This window comes from Pyrus communis, chromosome 12, assembly GCF_041283825.1.
Source record: "Pyrus communis isolate YQ-2024b chromosome 12, ASM4128382v1, whole genome shotgun sequence".
NCBI classification, from domain to species: domain Eukaryota; kingdom Viridiplantae; phylum Streptophyta; class Magnoliopsida; order Rosales; family Rosaceae; genus Pyrus; species Pyrus communis.
In genome coordinates, this window is record NC_142576.1 from 21,474,418 (window position 1) to 21,498,182 (window position 23,765).

Below are 23,765 nucleotides of genomic sequence, written 5' to 3' on the forward strand. Positions count from 1 at the left end.
TAGCATGAGTAAGTTTCCAAATTCAAAGAATAAAATGATAAGCAATTTAGCAAAATCTGAATGGCTGGGGAAAGACCATATGCTAAGTTCCTTTTTCACTATTCAAAACGAAGAGGAAGGATAAATTTGATACCAAATTTCAATGCCGACGAAGCAACAAAACATTGTAACTTTTTAAGAACTAAAATTGTTGCTCAATAACCATAACATCTCATCACAAAAATAAAGTCTGTAACGCTAGTAATACGCAGTAATGGTAAAACCATAGTCATTCACCAACACAAAATAACAGTTGTTTGCAAAGAACCTAAACTCAGACATAGGAGCATCGACAAACAAGCCCATCTCAGATGATTACCGCAACCTTCTTGCCTCCCTCTCGGACTCGAGCAGGGTAAGGATATCCCCTTCCCTGACTGGTCCCTTGACGTTCCTCATGATGAAACGGTTCTGGTCATCCAGAAACTTGACCCTCACTTGAGTCACCTGCCCACGAGATCCAGTCCGTCCCATCACCTTGATCACAATAGCATGCTTGATCGTATTTTCCATTCTTAACAGAAAACAAAATAGAGAAGAAAAATTTAGAAAACGCAAAACGTCAATTAACCCTACAATCTAGCCAGCAAAGCAGGCTGAGTTGTATGAGAAATATATTGAAATACAACATATATGCTACAAGTTAGCGGGTAAAGGAAAGCAACAATGCAAAATTATGCCTCTTATCTTAGTTTGTAAAACAAGAAACAGAACAAACCAACTAGTACAACCACCAAAGAGGTAAAATGGAAGGCGAAATCCCGCCAGCCTCACGAGATCACGAGGGCAGACCGGTTTACAAAGCATTACGAATTTAGGATAATAAGTATAACAAAAGTTAAGATTCAAGACCCACCACAAACAGAGCAACAAAACTCAATACAACAACAAGCCTTTTCCCACTAAATTGGGTTGGCTATCGAATCCTAAAACGTCATTGTGCTCAGTTCTGTGTCACGTCTTCCGATAGAGCAACAAAACTCAATAGGGCATAAAAAATAATGGCATTTGGTAGCTTCCATTAACAATTGAGCTGCAAAGTAACTTTCAGACGATCGAACTTCCTCCGAAAAAGTAATATACAGAAATATGAAAACCAGTATATCAGATTACATAATCACTATTGACAGTTCCTTAATTATTGCGATATTAAAAAAAATAAAAAATAAAAATCGAGTGTAAGGGACCAAACCCAACGATATTTTTCTACAATTAAACAAAAATTTCGACAAACAAACAAAAATTAAACAAAAAAATTAGTAGAAAATACTGAAAGGACGAAAAAAAATCCAAACCTAATTCTAATTAAAAGAATAACATAAAGGAAGAATTAAGACAAAATATACATTGCGATGGCAGATGCAATTACAGAGATAAGCTATGAACACTGACCTGGAGGTTGGAGTTTTAGAAGTGACTGCAGGAGCTTGGAGAAGACGAAAAACGGCGTCGGAAAAGGGTGTGTTGAATCGCTCAAGACGAAGGAACGGCGCTGCTAAGGGTGTGTTGAATCGCGCAAGGGAGTTAATATAGTTTAGTCGACTAGGGTTTGGGTTGGGTTTACTGTTTTGCCCTTCTCATTGTATGTATTTCACATCCACCGATGTGTCAAAGTTCACGGGCAAATCGGTAAATAGATAAAATTCAGGGAAAATGGAAATGTAAAGTACTTTAGGCTTATTTATTATTTAGTAGAAATTATAGCAATAATTTCTAAATTTTAATTTAATTAGAGTAAAAATTATATAATTAAAAATTCGTGCTTATTAATTTTTTAATTTATCAAAACGTAAAGTTATAATATTTATTATTTTGTCAATTTTTTAAAAACTTTTGTTAAAATGAGTCGTTTGCTCAAGTGATTCTGAATCAAGAGACAAATATGAAAAACCAAACAAGAAAAATTGTGACAATGATCCCTCAACTTTAATCAAGTTGTACCAATAGTTATTCTAACATAATTCATTTTGACGAAATTCTGGTGAAGTTGACGAAAATGATCATGTTTTTATGAGTTAAGAAATGGTCATGGATTTTAGCTAAGCGACCATTACTTCAATTAAATTAAAATTAGAAATCCATTTATTCAATTTTCTTTTGTTGTTCATGTGGACACGACGTCGTTTCTCCTCGTAGTTCATCATATTCTCTTCGTTTAAGCCCCAGTTTTGACCCCCGCCACTTACTCTCTCTCCGAAATGAACCGCTCTCGCCTGTCGTCGCTGTTCAATTTCTACTCTCGTTTCGGTTTCCGAAAAGTACCGGGCGTTTCGCTTTACTCGACGGAGACGTATCCCCGGCCTTACAGAGAGTCCTGGAGAGGCACACTGAACACCCTCTACCGTCGGATTTCTCGCGCCGGAGATCCGGCGGCCCCCATTACGCCGGTTCTCGACAAATGGGTCGAAGAAGGCCGAACCGCACACAAAGATGCTCTCATCACCATCATCAAGGAGCTCAGGCAGTACAAGAAGCACAAGCACGCTCTTGAGGTACTAGTATTTTCTATTTTCTGTTTGGTTGACTGGAAAATGTGGAAATGAAAATAATTTAGGGTTCTTATTCAAATTTTCAGTTAAATTATTGAATATTCTGTTGCACTCGGTGGCATTGAATTGTCAATGGATAGAAATTGTGGTAATTGAGTAGCTTAATTGTTTTTCTATCTCCTTTTGAATGCATATAGTGACTGTTTATAGCTCAGTGTTTTTGCCCTGTTTTGGCCCCACAATAAAGTGTTATAGGGTCTAATATTCTGTTGAACTCGGCGAAACTGAAGCGTCAATGGATTGAAGTTGTGCTAATAGGGTAGCTTAATTGTTTTCCTATCAGAGTTCGATTGCATATAGACAGACCTATAGGGCATAGTTTGAAAAATGAAAAGTAGAAAATGATGAGATAGATACCTGTATCCAGAAGAGCCTAGTGGTGTTGGATGATCACCCAAAAAACCCCAGCAAATTCCCATCTTTGTTATTATTTTTCTCTTTTCTCTTCCACTTTGATCCTTGTTCTAATGCTTTGTAAACAAAGGAATAATTAAGCTTTGCTCTGATTAATTAATTTTGTGGTTTTCTGTCCTTGGAAATGTGTTTTGTTTATTTTATCTGTTAATTATCTGTTTAATTTTTCCTTAAACTGAACTATCTAGGCCTCTGATTTTTTTGGTTATCTTGGTTATGTTTAACTAAATTAAACATGCCATGGACCAAACTAATTTACCAACTCTCTAATTTCGAACAAGGGTTTTATTAGGCACTAAACCCAAATTTATAACCACGGCTTCCTGAATAACAGTCTAAGTTGGAGCATCAAACAACAGTTTGATCTGCCACTTAGTACTACGGTCTAGTGGTATTCCTCTTCGTTTGTAAGTGAGGGGTTTTAGGTTCGATCTGTAGATTTAAAACGAGAGCATGGTCACATCAATATATACTGAGAAAAGCAACTCACGTTGAACAAGTTTACTGACATGTGTTGTTTTGGTTCACACGTGTCCTTTATACACTAAATAAAAAGTCATCTTGCTTCAAATAAATTCATTAACAACTCTTTTCAATAATGACATATCACGTGTTTTTTTTCTACATAACATAATATTATTGAATTAAAACATCACATAACGAAAAACTCACTTCATGTAAGGCATCGAAATCTTAAGGTCAAAGAAAAGCACATAAAAAATGGGACGTGGGAATGACTGAGTGCCAGAGTGAGTGGCTTTGGTCGATGCTTACGAAAGAAGGAATAAATTGCGTTGATGATGTCACCCGAAGGATATTGAAATATGGCCGTTGAATGGAACCCTTCTGACCTAAATGGAACCGTATAAGAGGGATCCTCCTATTGGAGCGGAATAGGATTGTGCCCTCATATCCACCATTTCGAGGCCATGTAGTGGCCATTTAAAGTTCAGTGTTTGGCCCTTTTTAGCCCCATTATATATGGTTGTTGTATGATCAATACATGGTCACGAGACAGCCTATACAAGGGCACTGTCCTATCTCGCTCCAAGAATGGAAGGGGATCCCTCTTAGGACTGGTTTGGTATTGTTGTGCTTTGAAAAAAAACTGCTCCTACTGTGCTGTGAGAATAAGCAGTTGTGAAATAAAGCAGCAGAGTGTTTGGTAAACTTTTTTTGTAAAAGTGTTTTTGAAAAAAAAAAGCAGTATTATAGTGTTTGGTAAACTTTTATGTAAAATAGATGTGAAAAAAAAACCGGTTTTTCAAAGCTGGGTTTTGCAGCTTCTTGTTTTTAGCTTTTTTTCACCCAAAACTGTGAAAAAAAACTGAAGCTGAATGTTTACCAAACACAAAAACAGCTCCCAGCTTTTTTATAATCATTTTTTTTCAGAATCACCTCAGTACCAAACCATGCCTTAGAAGGAGCTCATATTCATTTAGACTGTGAACTCTGAGAGCCATGATTAGAATTCAAAATAAGACCACCCCAAGTGGTCAAGCTTCCATCTGTTTCATCATCTTGATACTTGGATTTCTGGAGAGTGATTGTCTTGTCTAGTATGTTATCAAGTGGCAACCCAACTTCTGAAAGTTTGATTTTGTTTATTTATTTGCAGGTATCAATGTGGTTGTCTGATAAACGGTACTTCGAGCTTACGATTCCCGATGTCGCCATCAGGCTTGATTTGATTGGAAAAGTTCATGGAATAAAACAAGCTGAGGATTATTTTAACAACATTCCAAAACAGTTGAAAGGTCGGGATGTTTACTGTGCTCTACTGAACATCTTTGCTCATGCAAAACTTGTGGAAAAGGCTGAGGAAATTATGCAGACGATGAGGGATTTGGGGTTTGCTAGGACACTGTTGTCCTACAACATTTTGCTCAATTTGTATTATCGGACTGGAAACACTGACAAATTCAATGTTCTAATGAGTGAAATGGAAGAGAGGGGCATTGGTCGTGACAAATACACTTATGGTATCCAGCTCAATGTATGTGCAGCTGCTTCTGATCTTGAGGGAATTGACAAGGTTATGGCAGAGTGGGAATCCAATCCCGAGGTTCATATGGAATGGGATAGTTACACCAATGCAGCAAATGGTTATACGAAAACACAAAATGTGGAAAGGGCTCTGGCAATGCTAGAGAAGGCTGAGAAACTGATACCAAGTTCTAAAAGAAAGAGGGAAGCATATGAGTACCTTACGACACAATATGCAGCACTAGGGCAGAAAGATAGTGTTATGAGACTGTGGGAACTATACAAGAAGGACTTGAAAATATACAATAGGGGTTATATAAGTGTAATAACCTCGGTCTTGAAGGTTGGCTACATTGAAAGTGCCGAGAAGATCTATGACGAATGGGAATCCAAGAATTTAACTCCAGATATTCGTATCCCAAATTTCTTGATCAGTGCTTATACCAAAAAGGGCCTAGTTGACAAGGCTGAATCCATTATTAGCAGGATAGTGCTAAAGGGTGGGAAACCGGATGCAAAGACTTGGTACTATCTGGCAAAGGGCTATCTCAATCATGACCAAACTGAGAAGACAGTTGAGTCGATGAGGAAAGCACTTTCAGTTGTTGAGGGGTCACGGTGGACGCCAGACAGGGATGTTGTGGCTGCCTGTATGGAATACATGAAACAGAAAGCAGATGTGGAGGGAGCTGAAGAATTTATACGACTACTCGGGGAGAAGTGTAGTTTCCCCGAAAGTACTCAGGAAAAGTTGTTGGCTTACATGAATAATGAGGATTCAGTCACTGTAGAAATCGGTGACCTGGAATGGGATCATCTGAACAGAGTTCTGAAAGAAGTGGATTAGGGTTTAGGTTCCAATTATCCGTTTCTGTGTCAGATACGGATTTGAAAATCGTTGACGGTGTCTTGATCTGAAAATCGTTGGCGGGTGGATTCTGATTCCATTTCCTCTGGGGTACGTAGTTTAGACGATATTTAGTTTCTCTTTTGATGAGCAGTTTGTTGTCCCCACTGTTCTAAAAATCTCCACCTAGGCGTTAGGCGAGGGACCACCGTCTCGCTTAATGCCAAGGCGTTTGAAAATTAAGAAAGAGCGCCTAAACCTATTGAGGCGTCTCCTCCTAGGCACTTGCCTAAGTTGCGACTCACTTAGTCAGAACATAGATAACTTTCATTTTGCATTTTATTCTTTTTCAAAATTGTAAGAGACTTGTTGAATACTTAAATGAACACACATTATATGTTTGTTCCCCATGTTTTCATTAGGTTTCAATACTTTATAATATATATATATGTCATTTTATTTTGTAGTTTATAATGAAATTATATATATTTTAAGTATAAACGGATACTTATTTACAAAAAATATAATAAATTTACTTAAGTCTGCCTAGGCGCCCGCCTAGACCCTGTCTAGCCGCCTAGGCGCTAGGTTCGAACCTACCGTTCGACTAACGTGTAACGTCTTTTAGAACCTTGGTTGTCCCAACTAGTGGACTTGCTGGTGGTCTGATCTATCCACTGTTATATGAAGGATGTTGGTACTAATCCTTTCTCCTAATCACCATTTGTGCAATTTGCCTATTACAAGTTATGACAAAAGATTTGATGAACTACCGATAAAGATTCAAAAAGCACAAGACTCAATCCCAATTCATATACAAAATTGGTCAACTGCCAATGAAGATTCCTTTTTATCTGACAAAGTGCTAGTATAAAGAGTTCAACTTTGCTCAACCCCCGTGGTGATGGTGATGTTCACCTCCCATTGATTGCCATTAAGTTAGTTTGGTTTAATTGATTTGGCCCCGCAGCCTGTGCCTGCCTCCCTGAGCTCCAATTGCTTACAAAGCAACACTGATTGATAAGTTTGGAGCCCGCCCTTCTCCTTGGCTTGTATTACCCTCCTCAACCACTGCCAACCTGTAAGGCCACTCTCAAAGAAGTCTCGCCTTGCCTACGCATTATGCTATGCCTTGAGCTGACCTGGTACGACCGGACTGAGTCTGTATATCTAGTTCACTCACTATCATGCGGTGTAAAAACAATGAATCTTGAAATTTAAATAGTTTCATTCAATTTCTTTTTTCCGTTGGCTTCAGACTAATTAGCTTTGGGAATATGGTGTTTCAGAGAAAGCTAGCTGTGAAGTTACAGCATTGTAGGTGTTCTGATGGTTATGAACAAATATTCAGTAATTAAAGTCTGGCGTTTACAGGGTCAGGGGTGCTTGGAAAATTTCTTTCTTCCTTCGAACTAACAACTCAAATCTGCACAGCACAGGGTCAGGATCAATGAGCGAGTCTTGCGCACAGAGGATGCTTCAAGCTGCAACGACTTGGATGGAAAAATGTTTGAACTGGGTTCTGGCGGGCTTCGCTTATCAGTTCTGTGGATGCTTCACTGCTCGGCATCAAACTTTGTTGCCTGCCAGTCATAGATGGATACTAGAAAGATGTTGGCGGAAGCTCTCATATTGCATCGGAGTCATGAGACCCGAAATCAAATGACATATGACACCCTCGAGCTACTAATTCAAATATTCCATCTACTTCCTGCGGTCTTTCCCCAATCTCCCCAAGTTTTTGTAAAACACATTGGTTAAGAAAGGGTGTCCGAGAAATCAGTACAAAAATGGTTGAAAAGGATCAAGTGAAGAGGTTAATGACTTAATGTGTATCGATTTTCTCATGGTTCACCGATATAAATGATAGTCTTCTTTTGGAAACCTTGGATCTGTAACACCATACCTCAAATGCCTCGGTCAGGTCAGGATATTGAATATGTTCATTCTCCAACCATTCAGTCAATATCTCCGCCTGCTCGACGGATGGAAGCGTAAGAATTATGGAAACAAATGTAGATTCCAAGGATTGCCACAGTTCACTATCCATCTTTAGCGCAGGAGCGTCATCACCGGTAGTTGTGGCAGAATCGATCACTAGTTTCGCAACCCTCACAAAAGGAAGCCACACCTTAACCATATGAAGCCGTTTTGCAGTTGGCAAAATGACAGTGCCGTAACCTATTGCCTCTAGAATCTTTGCTGCAACCTCAACAATCCTAAGCTTTGTCTCAATTAGTTCAGCTGTCGGCCTTGCTTGCTTTACAACGTTAACTATTTTATCTGATGCATCCATCCAATTGCAGACAAGTTCCCTCATAGTTTCCAACTTAGTTAATATCTGGCATGCCCACGACAGATCTGATAAAAACGTTTGAAACGACTGCATCTTCCCTCCATCAGAAGATAATTCTACTTCACATAACAAGGCTTCTAATAGATTGCTGAATCTTCCAAATAGTCTATTCACACATTCTTTCACCTCTGATTTGATCTCATCATCGGCTGTTAAGAGCGGGGCATCATCATCTTCAGTAATCATGTACTCAAGCTGCTCCTGGGCAGAAGACTTGAGATCATTCATGATTGGAGGAGGGCACGATGTGGCAAATCGGATGGTTGACAAAAATATCCCCATAATTGATGAGTGATTGACTGGAAGAAGACGGGCAAGAATTGGCTGCACTTGTGATCCCAGGCGTGGTACGATCTTTAAAATGTCCTCCTCCTCAGACTCTTCCCAGGAAACTGCTTCTAAGTAGTTCACACAAGCACTTATGATTTGTGGGCATCCGAGCTTGACAGCCACCTGGAGAATTCCAATGGCATTTTTTACACCATGCCACAAGTTACCAACTAAGCCATCTACTGCGACGTAAAAAAGGCGGAGAACAATGACATGATGGTCAAATTCTGATTCTTGGCAGTATACGTCAACGCAGTTGCGTGAGTCAAGAATCTGACATGTTGGCCAATTTTCAGATAGGCGATCAGCGAAATACTTGCTCTTTTCCATGAGGATCTGGGAATGACAATATAGCCGATCATCCCGCCCATCCTCTGTGCGTATCCTCACAACAACATCACTGGTTGATCGGTCCCCAATCCGGCTAGACGTACTTTTTTCAGAACCCTGAAAGAAAAGAACATTAAACGAATACAAGAAATAACAGACTTATCATACAAAAACAGGAATGAGGATAACAATGACAAAAACATTTAGAGTTGACAATTGCTAGGGGAAACTTACAAGATAGTCCATTGGAGCGTTAAGCACTAATGAGTATACCTTGAACACATGTTGGAATCTGTACATAAGCATGATTAGCAAAAATATTAGGAGTAACCATCATTCAATTTCCATACAAACCGAATAAAAAAAGAGCAATCCCGAGCCAATAAGGCTCCCCACTTTCCAAGGGTTGGGGGAGGAACGTCTATCGTAAGCAGCCTTACCCCTTGCTTTGCAAAGAGGCTGTTTCCACGACTCGAACCCATGACCTTTTGGTCACAAAGGAGCAACCTTTCGTTGCGCCAAGGCTCACCCTCTTCCATACAAACCGGATATTTTTCAAAATTTCAATTGTTTTCCGTTTCAGTTTGGCTTGAAACAGCAACAATTATCAACATATTGAGCTGATTGTTGCAAATTGGGTCATAAAAGAATGAAATCACGCCTTATGAGAAACATTATGTGACCCAAAAGAGTTGAAAAGTAGATTTGTGATATTATGGGACACTTTTCCCGGACTAACCAAACCATTTCACTATTGCCAGGTGCAGCAAAACAGCCGATTGCATGTGAGTTCTTGTTACATTTCAACTATATACCAGTTCAGATGATAGCAAAACAAAATTCAACCGAAGCCTTATCGAGCGGTACCGATTCCATTTACTTCTAACTAACTAGCTTAAATCCAAATTCTCAACTAGTTGATGCAGATACTTCTTATGTTTTTTCTCCTTTAAAATTGCTCCAAAGAACTTGGGAACCCATACCATATCAAATCTATATGATCATATCAAACTACGATCAGCCGATCTACTCTGACAAACACAGTCTACAACTCCAAGTTATCCGAAAACATGGCAAGTAATAGAACAAACAGAAACAGAAAAAAACATTTAAAGATTTCAAAATCGAACATAAACTAATATGTCGTCAAAATTAAAAACAAGAACAGAAGAACAAGAAGATGAAAACTAATGCATATATAAATTCCTTTTGAGGATGAAATATATTGATACATAACAAAGTGCAATGGCGTTGTAAAATTCATATAGGCGACCGAATAAAGCTTGTTGTTGTATCTACATATTAGATTAAAAATTTGAACTTTATTTGACTGGACCTCAACTTTTCTTCTACCAAATATTGCATAAATTTATGTAAGTATTGGGACTAAACCCATATGTTTCTACAAATAAATTTACAAAAATGAGAGAAAAAAAATAGCAAGAAAGGGACTTAATTAATCGCCTTTATACCAAATTTTGTGATTCAAAATTTCCAATTTCAATTCACAAACCCAACTCAAAATTCAAGCCTGATTCTTATTAAAAGAATAACAGAACGAAGAATTAAGAAGTGACATACAAACTGAATTTGATAGTCAGTAGTAGATGTGATGAGAACGACAAGCTATAAGCTATCAGCTATAAGGGACGGGAAGTTGCAGAGATGGGTAAGGGATGAACAATGACCTGGATGTTGGAGTTTCGGGCGGGTGTGAGAGAGCTTGCGGATGACAAGAAAGTGGCGCCGGAGGGGCGTGCTGAATCGCTGAGCAAAAAGAACGGCGCAGGGCAAAAGGTTCGGAGATGCAACAGTTGTCGAGTTTATTTTTTAATTATTTTTCTGTATTTTCTTCTTTTAAAGATTAAACCATGTGCTTTAGTGGGGCACGTGATATCTGCTGTTTTAAAAACCTTCGCCTAACGTCATCTAGGCTCCGATTATATTTTAGGTGGTCGGTCACCGCTCTCATTAATTTCTACACGTTTGAAAACGAAGAATGGACACCTAGACCTGCTTTGGCGCCTGCCTTGCCCGTTCATTCCTGCTTAGGCACCCTAGCCTAGGTCGTAACTTTCACTTAGACAAAAAGTAAATAATTTTCATTTTGTGTTTTGTTGTTTCTAATAAATTGTAAAAGACTTGTTGAATACTTAGATGAACACATATTATATGAAGTTCTCCGATGTTTTCATTCCCCTTGTTTGGCAGATCGGATATGACTAGTTATATTGACTCGGGTGTTTGGCGTTCACTCGTACTAAATAAGCGCCGAATTAATTTAAATGGTCTACTTATTTAACACAGTATATGCCTGCTTAATAAAACCAACCAAAAGGCTCGGATTATTATTAGTTGGTTTTGCTCTCCTTTCTCGCGAACTCGGCCCTTTCTCTCACCTTCTCTCGGCATCGTCGTCTTCCCCATCACCTTCTTTCGCCATCGCCGTCTTCGCAATTGCCTTCTCTCGCTGCTGCTTTCTCTCGCCATCTCTGCTCTCCTAGTCCTCGTCACTTTTCTTGTCGTCCTCTCCTTATGGCCTTCCTCATCGCCTACTCGCCATCCTCCCTTGCAACTGGGTCTTGCAAAGAAACATGGTGCAGCGGAGAGATGATTTCAATTTGGGATTCTTCTGCAACTGGTTGTTTGAATTTATTTAGGATTCTTCTGCAGTCAGGGAAGAAGAAGAAGGGAGAGAGAAAGAGGGAGTTTGGGAGGTGCGGCCGAGAGATCTAGGGAACAATTATTTGGGATTCTTCTGCAGTAGGGGAAGAAGAAGAAAGGAGAAAGAGGGACGGAGTTTGGGGGGCGCAGAGAGATCTGGGAACAAAAAGATTATTTCAGTTTTTTTACTTTTTATTTTTTTTATTATAAGTTTAATTTTATTTTAAGTTTGATTCCTCCTATCCGGTATAATACCAAACACAGTATAAATAATACGGTCATTAGTCTGATATTGCACCAAAGGCTTGACTAATTTAGTCAATACTATCCGGTGACTATTTATCCTATCTAATAGAAATAATCAGTACAGTCCGAGCTGCCAAATGAGGCCATTATGTTCTGTTACTTTATCATTTATTTGTCATCTTAGTTTGCAATTTTTTATCCAATGAAATTATGTATTTTTAAAGTATAAGTAAACACTTATTTATATGATATCCTCCTAGCCACTTAAGCGTTAGGCCAGTGCTCACCGCCAGACTAGTGTCTAATGTGTTTTAGAACTTTGGTGATATCATATTATTGGATAGATACTGCACCTGTCTATGGTGAGTTGGGGAAATTCTAAAGTTTTTTTTTGTTTTTTTGGAAACTGGAATCCAAAGAACCAGGGCAAAGAAGTCAAAGAGAAATACAGAGAGCCTACAACAAGGCAAACAGCTGAAAACCAGCAAAAGCAGAGAGTAGTGTGAGTGGTCCAAGGAGCAATGACGCCGCATCCAATGCTAAAAATGTCATCACTCACACTACCGGGGTGTTTAGGGAGGGCATGGGAGTCCATCGTTACAAAGAACATGAATAAAGGAAGATGGAGGTCGATAGACCCACATAACATCACACATCTCCCTACATTGTCTCGATGCAATGAAGTTTGCCGCATGATTGGCCGATCTTGGAACCCAAGACCAACGACAAGTTTGGAAATTATCCCCCAATCTTTTACATTTCATAAGAATGGGGAAGGCTTCCCAACTGCCAAGAGTTGAAGTATTCCTGAGGCTGTCAATGGATTCCATCGAATCAGATTCGATGATCACTAAGTTCCATCCCCAGGAGATACCCAATTCGCATCCATGGAGAAGCATCTTTGCTTCCGCCATCGCTGCATTGGATGCTTTGATCGAGTATCGACAAGCTGCCATAAAGTTTCCTTCCATATCCCACGCAACCATACCTGCAAAGCCATCTTGCAAACTTGGCCTCCAACTGGCATCAACATTGATTTTGATACACTCAGGACAAGGCGGAGAGCACCAAGGGAACTAAGCTGAGAGGTGCAGCGCACCGGGTAAGCAGCTTTATTGAAAGTTTCAGCCATGTTGGCGATTGAGATGACTACTTGTCTTGGGTTAATCGGAACATGATTAAACAACGCATTGCAACGAGCCTTCTAGATTTGCCAACATGTGAAGCCAATATAGGAGAGCCTCGTTGTAACCTCTGACTTAGAACCTCCATTTATCCTAGAAATGTCAATAGCCATTCTGCCTAAGTAGTGATCAGAGCACGGTTAATTTTTAAATTAAGAGTACCCCCAAACCAAACTAATTCAACCCACGGGCACATAAGGAATAAGTGTTCCACCGACTCCTCGTGTAAAGAACATAATGGGAAAACAGGGGATTGCGCCGATCTCCTATTGAATAAGTTCGTCATGGTTGCAATGGCGAAGTGAAGGGTTTTCCACATGAAGCATCGAACCTTTGGTGTTGTATGTATGGTCCATATAACCTTCTAGAGAGAGCTGGGAAAAGATGTAGAGGACGATGAACCCGAACTTATATTAGATGGTGTCCTCGAGGCCGCCCAATGGTATCCTGACTTAACAGAAAAAATTCTCCTCTTTTTAAAAGGCCACACTAATTTGTCACTGTGCTTCGGATCGCCGATCGGAGTTTCTAACATGGCATCATAATCCTCAGCCGACACAAATGGTTGTAAAAATTCGATGTTCCATCCACCTGTCTCCAAACTTAATAAAGAATTCACCCTTGTATTTTGGCTTACCCGTACCTCCCCCATCAGCGATGGTCGGCCCAACGGAATGGAAGGAATCCATTTATCGATCCAAACCCGCACATCCTTTCCATTCATAATCTGCCAATGTGCTCCCCCAAGTAATATGTCTATGTCGGCTAATAGGCTAGACCAAGCCCACGACGCTCTGCCACCCCTTTCCGCATCCAGGAACGAACAATTGGGGAAGTATCGTGCTTTAAGCACCTCTGCCCACTTGGAATTCGATTCAGAAATTAATCTCTAGCATTGCTTTGCCAGTAGAGGGTCATTAAAGTCCACAAAATTTCTGAACCCAAGCCCACCATCGGCTTTAGAAAAGTACAGCTTCTTTTTGGAGACCCAATGGATCCGATGTTCTCCATCTTTTTGTCCCCACCAAAAGTTAGCTATCATAGCATCAAGCTCTTTGCAGAAAGTTATGGGGAATTTGAAAAGGTTCATAGGATATGCCGGAATAACTTGTGCCACCGCCTTGATCAAAACCTCTCTCCCTACAGTTGATAGAGTAGACTTCTTCCAACCTTGCAATTTCCCGAAAAGACGGCCCTTCACATAAGCCAAGCCACATTTTTTTGAGCGCCCCCAAATTGTGGGGACACCCAGGTACTCCCTGGGGTCATCAACCTTGTCCATTCCCAAAATACTTGTTAACTCATTCACCAAACTTGCAGGAACATTACGGTCGAAGAACACATTTGACTTATGTAAGTTAACTTGTTGGCCCGACGCAGAGCAATACTCATCAATTAAGTGGACTAGATTTCAGCAGTTATCTTTCTCTGCCTTTAGAAAAATGAGAGTATCATCCGCAAAAAATAAATGAGAAATGGCCGGACTGTTGTGATTCAATTGTATCCCTTCAATTCCTCTCATCTCACTTGCATGCTGCATAAGTAGAGAAAATACCTCACTCACCATCATAAATAAGTACAGGGATAGAGGATCTCCCTGGCGAAGACCTCTAGAAGGAGCAAATTTATCGTCGGGCTGACCATTAAGCAAAATTGCAAAGTTCACCGATGATATACATCCTATTATGAGATTCCTCCAATTACTATTGAACCCCAATCTCATGACCAATACCAATGTTATCTTGAATTTGTCTCCCTGCAACAAATGCATTTTGAGCTGTAGAAATCAATGTCAACAAAAGTGGTTTCAGACGGTTCGCCATCACTTTTGACAGAACCTTGTATGAGTAATTACACAGACTTATGGGACGAAACTGGTTTACATTTTTAGGGCTTGACACCTTGGGGATCAACACCACATGAGTAACATTCAGACGGTTTAGGGTTTGTCTACCAGTCATCAAGTCCACAATTAGCTCATTTACATCATTCAAGATGATATCCCAATAAAAGTGGTAGAAGATACCCTGAAAGCCATCAGGTCTAGGGGCTTTTAGGCCACCCATCTGTAAAGCCGCATGCTTAACCTTCTCCATCAAAACCGAAGTAGTAAGGGTCTCATTCATCTCCACAGTGACTTTAGGGGTGATGCAATCCAAGATCGAACCCCAATCCCGCTGCCCCACCAAGGTAAAAAGATTTGTGAAATGGCTGTCTATAATGTTCCTTACCACTAGTGGGTTGTCCACCCAACCCCTACTCCCATCCCTTAAAGAGACAACTTTGTTTCTATGTATTCTTTGCATTGTAGATTGGTGAAAGAACGAGGTATTAGCATCTCCATCTTGGAGCCATTTAACTCGCGATCTCTGTTACCAGAAACTCTCCTCTTGACTCCACAATCGGTCCATCCTCTTCATGAGCACTTCTATCTCTTGTGCATTAGCTCCCCAATCCATTTGAAGGGACCCAAGTTTCTTCATCATCCCGTCAATTTGTTGCCCTTTCTGTTTGAATTTCCTTCGACTCTATCTCAATAATTTGTTGCGGCAATCGTTGATTTTCCCAGACCATCTCTCCATACTATCACCACTCCGCCATATCCCCCAACATCGTTGGATGACCTCTCGACAATCAGTTTCTTTGCCCAAAAAGCCTTAAAGCGAAAGAGTTTTTTTCCTTTTCACCTCATTCGGCTCACATTGTATCAAAACAGGACAGTGGTCCGATCCCAGCACCGTACAATGAATAGCAATGGTGTTTGGCCATAATGACTACCAATGGCCGTTGACAAGACCTCTATCAAGCCGAGCTTCCACCAGTTGCCCATTCTTCGTTCCTCTCAAAGTGAACCCCGGTCCCTTAAAGCCCAAATCCATCACCTGAATTTTACCCATGAAATCCTCTAAGTACCGAGTTCTATTGTATCTCACTTCCGCTCCACCCGACTTTTCCCACTCCCATAAGAATTCATTAAAGTCACCACCATATATCCAAGGGATATTGTCAGGGTTGAACTTCTGATAATAGCATCTAGCATCAATAAAGTGCTTAGAGGAATCCAAGATCTCCACCGTGATTGAGTTATCCCACCAAAAACTCAAACCACATTCTCTCCTAATCGGAGCTACGTTAAAACCATTCGAATACCCTATACACCACCTCACATCTTCAATTCTATGATCTTTCACTTTTGTTTTCGATAGAAAAATCATAGAGGGTATATGTTTCCTGATAAGCTTATGTAGGGCCCAATCTACCGTGTCCGACCCCATACCACGACAGTTCCAAAATAGGTGCATCATGGTGACCTTGCGGCTGTTGAAGGCCAGCCACTACCACCCCGAGATTGGCTTCCTGCTTCCTTAGCTGTCATAGGTTTCTCTCCCCTCGCAAACATATCCTCCAGGTATTCCCACATATCTTGATATTCTACTGGTATTTCCTGCAGCTCCTCCTCCGCATAGATAGCTCTTTCCATCATCAGGTATATTTCCTTTATCTTACTCAACTTTTCAGCAGCTTTGGTTTTCATATCATCTCATAGTCAACCTTGCAAATCCAAACACAAAAATAAAATAAAAAAGAATAGTGCTATTCACACATTCGTTTTTATCTCCTACACACCCATCTGAGATCAATAATTAGGAGAGGTGTGCAAGAAGTAAAAATAAGTGAGTAAATATCACTATCCTAAAAAAACCCAATCTCAAACCCGATTTGTTTTGTGGATCCCGACCCGCCCGTATTCAACGATCCGAGGGGAAAAAGACTGTTCGCGGATATGGGAGAATTCGAGATCCCCGCACAACGCAAATACAAAGCGATTGTTTCAAAACCAAGTCACACTCACTCGGAGAAAGACCGAGAGAGCGAGCAAGAAAAATGAGACCCAACATAGTTTCCGAGGTAAATTCTCATATCCGATCTACCTCTCTTTTCCCTTTTTTTCCCGAGAAAATTCCAGTATTTTCTCCTATCTTCCGTTTGGTTGCTGAGAAAATGCAGAAATGGAAACCGGAATTTTGTTTTTTATTTTTTGTTAACTACGAAATGAGGAGGTAGATATTAAACAGTAAACTTAGCTGCTTTGAGCTTCTCAACTTTTAGTTTGCTTTCTGAGTGATATTTTCATGTTTGATTTCGATTCGGTTTTGTTTGTTGTGTTTAGCTTCAGCATCATGAAACTTGGATCAACTCTGTTTAAAATTTGGAAACCCTAAATTTTCTTTAATTACATTTTGTTTAATTGAATTATGCTGAAATTAGTGTTTAATATGGTTTGTATGTGTGTTTGTTTGGGTTATAGTGAATTTGAGATTGATTGTATGTTTGGGTGTATGTATAGGCAGGGCTGCAAACTAGGTTGAGGCAATGGTGGGAGAGCATTCCTTTCCTTACTTCAGCGGTGGTCGGCGTGTGCGCAACTATTTACTTGGTTTGCCTCCTGGTTGGATACGACTCTTTTTACGAAGTGTGCTTTTCGCCCTCTAATGTTGTATCCCGATTCCAAGGTAATTTTTTTCATTGTCAGTGTGGTAATCTTTAGTTATTAGAAATAAGTAGAACTTTGCCACCCTCCTTCCCGGGGTTAAACATGTGCTTCTTTGTCCCTCATTCTAGAACTATTATTCTCGATTGTTCACTTCTGGATACCCTTGTGGACCTTGCAATTAACGTCTTTTGTATTCTTGTTTTTCTGATTGCTTCAATTTTGATTATGCAACTAAAATTTGACTTCACCACAAAACACCTTAGGTCCACTCTACCAACTTATGTTCAAGTTTTTGTGCAGTTTCGTATATGATTTGATCACAGATTTTATGAGCACTGGGGCTTTATGGTTTATCATAATGAACATATTAATGAAATTGTTCAAGATTATTGCTTTATATTTAATACTTACAGTGATGAACTATTTGATGGTCTTGTATCGTCATTATTTTTCTAACATTTGGAGATAGTGTGTTACGTGAATGTGGATACTTTAAATTATAGTTCCTGATCAAGTGGCTTTAACACTGGTGCTGCTTAACTTATTTGGTTGCTACCTTTGGATTATGCTTTATATAACCTGCACACTGACGTAGAAACCTTTTAGTAGTCTTTTCAAAACAGTATTTCCGATCATGATTGTTGTAAACCTAAATATTAAGCCTACCTAACAATCTGTAATTTAGTCCCCCTAACGTCAGGCTTTAGCACAACCTTAGGGTCACCCGTCTGGCCCATTTTGAAATCAAATAGAGAATCTCTGCTCATTTTAACTACATTTTGTTTCTCTATCAAAAGCATCTACTTTTAAATTAATTAATCTATGAAAGTTATATTTGTGGGATTTATTCAGCTGATAGAAAAAATATATGCCTTTTTTGTATGCAAACCGATTTCATCCAATGGTCATCAACCTTTTGTTCTCTTGTTCAGTCTACAGGATTTTCACCTCCATTATCTTCCATGGTTCAGTGCTGCATGTGTTGTTCAACATGATGGCATTAGTTCCTTTGGGTTCTGAGTTGGAGAGAATCATGGGAACTGTCCGCTTGTTGTACATGATCATTCTATTGGCCATAAGCAATGCAGTATTACATCTTCTGATTGCGCTTTTGGTATCCTATAATCCTATTCACCCTTCTCAGTACCTCATGGATGAATGTGCAATAGGCTTCTCGGGAATCTTGTTTTCTATGATTGTTATAGAGACAAGTCTGAGTGGACACCAGTCTAGAAGGTTAGTGCTTTTAATTTTTCAAGCATATTTGACTTTTCTATTGTCTAACTTAGGAGAGAAAATTTCAAGTATTGTCTTTCTCTTACCTAGAATAATTTTTATTCATCTTTTATATAATGAAGAATAAGATATTTAGAAGCCTTTCATGCGATCATTCAATGGGTGCACTAAATTGTGCGCAGATGTGTGTATAGATGCACATTTTAATTGTTTTCGTTCGTTCCTGGAGAATGCATTGGCTTCTACTAACACACAAACATTTTTTGCACTGCAGTGTGTTTGGACTCTTCAATGTACCTGCTAAATGGTAATGGCAGTAACATGCTTATGCCGTGTTTAATTCTTATTCTTTTACATTGCCATATATTTTATTAATTATCTGACATTGATTACTTTAATCTGTTTCAGGTATGCATGGATCTTGCTGGTAGTGTTCCAAGTTGTTATGCCAAATGTTTCTTTACTGGGACACCTATGTGGCATTTTGTCTGGCTTTGCTTGTAAGTTTCTGCCATTCTAATCTCCCGTTTCTTTTTTGTTGTGTCACATGAGGAAGTCGGTGATAATGCTTTGTGTTGGCTTTGCAATACAGATACTTACAGCTTATTAAATTTCCTCATTCCGGGAACATCCTTTTATTCTAAAATTGAGGCCTCCTCATTATTTGTGAGTAAACTGCTTTTGATGATTCATCAATTTGGAAACTTACTATTGTTCGTCTTATTTAATTGGACTTATGCATTTATTGCACGGATCCCTAATCTTTTTTATTTTTTTTAACTTTATGCTTCCAGTCAAGTTGTGTGAGGCGGCCTAAATTTATTGTGTGCACTGGTGGCAATCCTTCTGCCTTCATCCCTACATATTCAACCCAAGGTACACCCACTAGGTAAGTAATATTTCTGTTCCCTTTACTTTTCTTTTGACTGATGAATTTTGGTAATTCGATTTCTTGAAAGACTACAGTTATTAATGTTATAAGAGTTGCAAATGGTATGTTTTATTTACCAGTGGATTCTCTGCTGGAAGTATCTGGAGAAACTTGTCTTCATGGATCCCACAGAGGGAAACATCTGTACAGGTATTGTGTTTTTCACCTTTTGAGGATGTAAATGTTGAAAACCCTTTACTTACCGACCCTCTTTAAGATCCATATTCTATATCAAATGTCACTTGGATGTTAAGAGTGTTGTACCTTAATTCAATCTTTGAAATACACACTTTATTGTAATTCCATTCCCTCAATGTTTGGTGAATATAAATTAAGTTACTAAATTTGATGACTTCCCATTGCAATAATGCAGTCAGCACAAGATGGTCACATGTTTCCTGGCAGAGGAAGAACACTTGGATCTGGTCGAGGTACCATTTCTGATGCTGATTCGGAATCAAACTTACAGGCTAGACTCTTGGACAATAGCAACTCAGAACATCCATCAGATGTGGCAGTTATTGGTACAGGACAGAATTTATCTGATGGAAGGTATAAAAACTTAATGCATGCTTATAGCTTAACGAGTGTGTTGTGGTCATGGATAGTGCTTTTATCGTTCTTTTACTCTTCCTTGTTAAAATATTATCATGCACTCCTACCTATGCAATTTCTCTCTTATGTTATGTTATAAACTTATAAGAGAGGAGTGTAACCACAGCTGCCTTTTTATACTAGAATGATTACAAAGGTTTTTTTTTTTCTCGTTTCCTTTGTTCTCTTAGTCTAAGAGTTCCATTAGGTCTTTTAATTGACCACAAAATTTCTGCCAAGAAGGCAAGAACGCGTTTTCTTCCCAAATCTGGTTTTGGGCATCTTTCACCGTCTTTGAATTATTTATTCTCTGTATATGTTTACATCTGCTGCCTTTTTACTAAATAGTTTACTTCATAGTAAGAATGTTCTCAAAATTCTTCTAGCAAATGAGGTAAACCAAAGCAATTGTAAGCAGTATGCAGTTGGCTGGAAAATGGGATTACCTCTTTTCTTGATATTTTCAGGCAGGCAACACTAAATAATGCAGCGGCAGAAATTCCTGTACACCATCAGGTTTGTCTTTTTAATTAATCGTTTGGGTTTGCCTTGACAGTTCTTCCAGTCCATCTGGTTTATATAAGTCTCTTGTTTAACTTGTCTTTCGATTGCAGGATTATGTTGCATCTGAAGAAGAAATCCAAAAGCTTGTATCAATGGGTTTTGAGAGGGTAAGATGTTAAACCACCCTGTTTTTCTCCTTAATCGAATGAGCTAACCATCCTATAGTATGCATTCTGTTAGCTGCATTGATTCATATCGATAGAGTTAAGTGGATGCGGAGATTAGATATGAAATATGTTACCACGCATCTGGAATGGGTTTAGACGATATTAGCATTTTAATTCATGCTTTCTGGTATGAACATCTTCTAATGACGTCTTGGTAATGGGCTACAGACACAGGTAGAAGTTGCCCTAGCAGCTGCAGATGGGGATCTTAATGTGGCAGTGGAGATTCTGAGCCAACAGGTCTGTCTTTCGAACTCGTTGATTTCCCACGGGTGTTGAGATTTGAGATTTCGTGTTTTAATACGGAGATTGGGGATTATCTGCAGGGCTAAATGCAAGCAAGCAAGCAAACTAACTCTTTGACTTCCCAAAGATACGGTATCGTGTTTATGTGAAGTTTCATGTCAGCATATTGTATATTGTTTGTCGTGAATATTTGATTCGGTGACAAAAGATTCTGGATATGGGATATGACTACACACACTAACATCTTGTTTAAATGAAAGCACTGATATGGTTTACAACATTGCTATGAAATCTACCAAAACCCTTCTACTGTATGCGTTACCGTTTGTGACTATCAGCTGTTGATGTTTGTGACTATCAGCCGTTGATGTGCGTGTTCTGCGCTTCGCAATGATCCACGGCTAACAGTCACTTGCCGGGCGACTGTCCTTTAGCATTCTGAGGCGACTGTCCTTACCACGCATCTAGGTGATGCATTATTGGTGTGAGGAGGTTCTTAACTCATTGGATTGCCATAGTAAATCATTCTGCTTGTAATGTTCCTTGAAACCCGATCAGTTTCCATACGTCATCAAATCAAACTAACTGAAAGGAGAAATCAAAGAGAGAAAAAGCAGGTTTGGTGGCTCGTTGGCACTCTAAAAATTTAATTGTGCACTTCAAATGTTCTAGTTCAATTCGACGCATAAATTTCCACCATCCCCCCAGGCTTATGTCATTAAAAAAAAATGGAAAACTAATGGAAACATCCAAAAAAGTTTTCTTTTAATCATACAAAACAATTTGATAATACCTAAATTGGGCATAGGAAAGAAGACAAGGGACATAAGGCATTCAAAAAGAACACATGCATTTAGCAAGGCATTCAGAAAGATCACATTCATTCAACAAGTTCACATGCCGTTCAAAACAAAAGCAAAAGAAGATAGTAACAATAATTCAATCCACGTTTTAGAAACAGTGCCGACAATTTCAACAACAGTAGAAGTAAATGGACAAATAACAAGTACCCAAGGAGACGTCTACACCATTATTTGTAAAGATTTTTTTTTTATACAATAGTATCCTCATTTAATGTATATAAGGAGGAGTTTCATTCATTGTAAGGACACAACACCTCAATACACACTACTCCAATACACCTCAAGCATAGAGCACTCGAAGCATTCCTAGCATTCTTTGTAAACACTTCTCTTTGTAAACATTTTATATATCAATAAAAGTTCAAGTGTATAAATTCAAGCAATCTTCAAGTCTTAAGTAAGTTTTCTTTCTTTCTTTCTTTAGTGTGTTTGTTTAATTAGACTTCTAGTCCAAAACAAGGAAACACTATTGTAGTTATATTATTAATTTAGTAAACTGATAATCATACTTTGTTAGAGCACTCTGTTATAATTGAATGCTTGCCATACAAATAACTGGACATTAACCAATGTACTTCTGAGTTCAGCCTTTAAGGCCTTATACTTGCATTGTGAGTGGCCATTATGCTGAGACGTGTCGAGTTTCATGTGCAAGGTTTTATGTCTAGTTGTTATAATGGACATCCGACTATTTAACCGGGCATTTGCTTTGAGAAATTTGGAATCAGAACCAAGTTTAGCATTTTAATAGTATAATTATAATAGTAAGTGCCTTGAGGATGGACATCATTAACACAACTGATATCACACATTTGTTTAATTTTGTATGAATAATAGATATTATTGTCTTTGTAGACCTTCTAAACCACAACCACCAGATATTTATTGTCCTAGACACCCAACTATAACTAGCATAAAAAGAAGATGAACAAATATATCCAAAAGAAATAGCAAAACTTTGAAGAAGCAGAAGTTTTATCTTGGTTATCTTGAACACCCTTCATTTATTAGTTAATATAGTAACACAGAAGTGCAACATAGAATTATAGAAGCAAGAAAAGCAACAAATCAAACTTTAGATACCCTGAGAAAAGAAAGAGAGTTTCTAAGAAACCAGTTAGCCGTAATTTTAGAGAAATGTAGATTGTAACTTATGATAGATTACCTAAATTTAGAAATTAGCGAACCACAAAAAGAAAAATAACTTTAGACCAAAATAGTTTAGTTTGTTATTTTCCATTAAGAAATCATAATCATATTTTGCATAGTGAAGAAAATCCACAAGCCAATAGCATTGTAAATCTTATTATTGGTCAAGCAGAAAATATAAAATTAAAAAATAATAAGCATAATTATTTATTAAACCAGTTGTTAGAACATTTTCATAAAAAATCCATAAAAACAATTAGACAAAATTTAGATTATATTACATCTGAGTTAGAAGGTAATAATAAAAATATTCCAAGGTTTCCGAGCAAAAAAGAGATAAAAGAACTTATTGACCTTATAGATAGTAAACCTAAGCAAGTAGAACTTAGATCACTAGAAATAGTTGAGCAATTAAAATTAGAAGTTCAAAAAATTCAATTAGTGCAAAAAGAGTTGAGTTAACAAGTAGATAAGTTACATTATAAAATAGATAGATCATTAATTTAATGACCGATTCTAGAACTAATAGAAAATATATCCAAGTTTTGAAAGAACTTAGTAAGTTAGATAAAGAA

At 38.6% G+C, this 23,765-nt stretch overlaps 5 protein-coding genes across 6 annotated transcripts; 2 read left to right on the forward strand and 3 right to left on the reverse strand.

The window, feature by feature from the left end:
- Positions 1-110: 110 nt before the first annotated feature.
- LOC137745322 (small ribosomal subunit protein eS28) lies at positions 111-1,567 on the reverse strand. Its single transcript, XM_068485265.2, has 2 exons — positions 1,432-1,567; positions 111-553 (listed from the first exon to the last, which is right to left on the reverse strand). The coding sequence occupies exon 2, from the start codon at positions 550-552 to the stop codon at positions 355-357; it is 198 nt and encodes a 65-aa protein (XP_068341366.1). The 5' UTR covers position 553; positions 1,432-1,567; the 3' UTR covers positions 111-354.
- Positions 1,568-2,188: 621 nt separating this feature from the next.
- On the forward strand, positions 2,189-6,237 carry LOC137746000 (pentatricopeptide repeat-containing protein At2g20710, mitochondrial). Its single transcript, XM_068486042.2, has 2 exons — positions 2,189-2,531; positions 4,621-6,237. The coding sequence occupies exons 1-2, from the start codon at positions 2,238-2,240 to the stop codon at positions 5,833-5,835; spliced, it is 1,509 nt and encodes a 502-aa protein (XP_068342143.2). The 5' UTR covers positions 2,189-2,237; the 3' UTR covers positions 5,836-6,237.
- Positions 6,238-7,043: 806 nt separating this feature from the next.
- LOC137745828 (BTB/POZ domain-containing protein At3g05675-like) lies at positions 7,044-10,710 on the reverse strand. Its single transcript, XM_068485846.2, has 3 exons — positions 10,540-10,710; positions 9,086-9,143; positions 7,044-8,968 (listed from the first exon to the last, which is right to left on the reverse strand). The coding sequence occupies exons 2-3, from the start codon at positions 9,095-9,097 to the stop codon at positions 7,661-7,663; spliced, it is 1,320 nt and encodes a 439-aa protein (XP_068341947.2). The 5' UTR covers positions 9,098-9,143; positions 10,540-10,710; the 3' UTR covers positions 7,044-7,660.
- Positions 10,711-13,834: 3,124 nt separating this feature from the next.
- Positions 13,835-15,071, reverse strand: LOC137744537 (uncharacterized). Its single transcript, XM_088680956.1, has 3 exons — positions 14,829-15,071; positions 14,510-14,701; positions 13,835-14,293 (listed from the first exon to the last, which is right to left on the reverse strand). The coding sequence occupies exons 1-3, from the start codon at positions 15,069-15,071 to the stop codon at positions 13,835-13,837; spliced, it is 894 nt and encodes a 297-aa protein (XP_088537082.1).
- Positions 15,072-16,700: 1,629 nt separating this feature from the next.
- Positions 16,701-21,823, forward strand: LOC137745420 (rhomboid-like protein 15). Of its 2 annotated transcripts, XM_068485382.2 has the most exons (14): positions 16,701-16,854; positions 17,294-17,459; positions 18,373-18,676; positions 18,951-18,983; positions 19,085-19,176; positions 19,269-19,342; positions 19,471-19,565; positions 19,688-19,757; positions 19,981-20,159; positions 20,669-20,717; positions 20,816-20,872; positions 21,101-21,172; positions 21,259-21,310; positions 21,540-21,823. In XM_068485382.2, exons 1-13 carry the CDS (start codon positions 16,831-16,833, stop codon positions 21,262-21,264), a joined length of 1,221 nt encoding a protein of 406 aa, XP_068341483.2. In that variant the 5' UTR covers positions 16,701-16,830; the 3' UTR covers positions 21,265-21,310; positions 21,540-21,823. The 2 variants fall into 2 exon arrangements, with proteins under 2 accessions (XP_068341483.2, XP_068341482.2); XM_068485381.2 differs by lacking the exon at positions 21,540-21,823 and having other exon boundaries at positions 21,259-21,456.
- Positions 21,824-23,765: the final 1,942 nt, after the last annotated feature.

What these genes read in the sequence shown, in the direction of transcription:
- LOC137745322 (XM_068485265.2), bottom strand. Translation starts at nt 552, where the DNA reads ATGGAAAATACGATCAAGCATGCTATTGTGATCAAGGTGATGGGACGG.
- LOC137744537 (XM_088680956.1), bottom strand. Translation starts at nt 15,071, where the DNA reads ATGAATGAGACCCTTACTACTTCGGTTTTGATGGAGAAGGTTAAGCAT. An exon ending in AGGTGTCAAGCCCTAAAAAT is followed by an intron (nt 14,702 to 14,828) that starts GTAAACCAGTTT and finishes CATTTGTTGCAG; the next exon opens with GGAGACAAATTCAAGATAAC. An exon ending in CCCTGTACTTATTTATGATG is followed by an intron (nt 14,294 to 14,509) that starts GTGAGTGAGGTA and finishes AACTTACATAAG; the next exon opens with TCAAATGTGTTCTTCGACCG.
- LOC137745420 (XM_068485382.2), top strand. Translation starts at nt 16,831, where the DNA reads ATGAGACCCAACATAGTTTCCGAG. An exon ending in GACCCAACATAGTTTCCGAG is followed by an intron (nt 16,855 to 17,293) that starts GTAAATTCTCAT and finishes GTGTATGTATAG; the next exon opens with GCAGGGCTGCAAACTAGGTT. An exon ending in AGAGGGAAACATCTGTACAG is followed by an intron (nt 19,758 to 19,980) that starts GTATTGTGTTTT and finishes GCAATAATGCAG; the next exon opens with TCAGCACAAGATGGTCACAT.
- LOC137746000 (XM_068486042.2), top strand. Translation starts at nt 2,238, where the DNA reads ATGAACCGCTCTCGCCTGTCGTCGCTGTTCAATTTCTACTCTCGTTTC. An exon ending in AGCACAAGCACGCTCTTGAG is followed by an intron (nt 2,532 to 4,620) that starts GTACTAGTATTT and finishes ATTTATTTGCAG; the next exon opens with GTATCAATGTGGTTGTCTGA.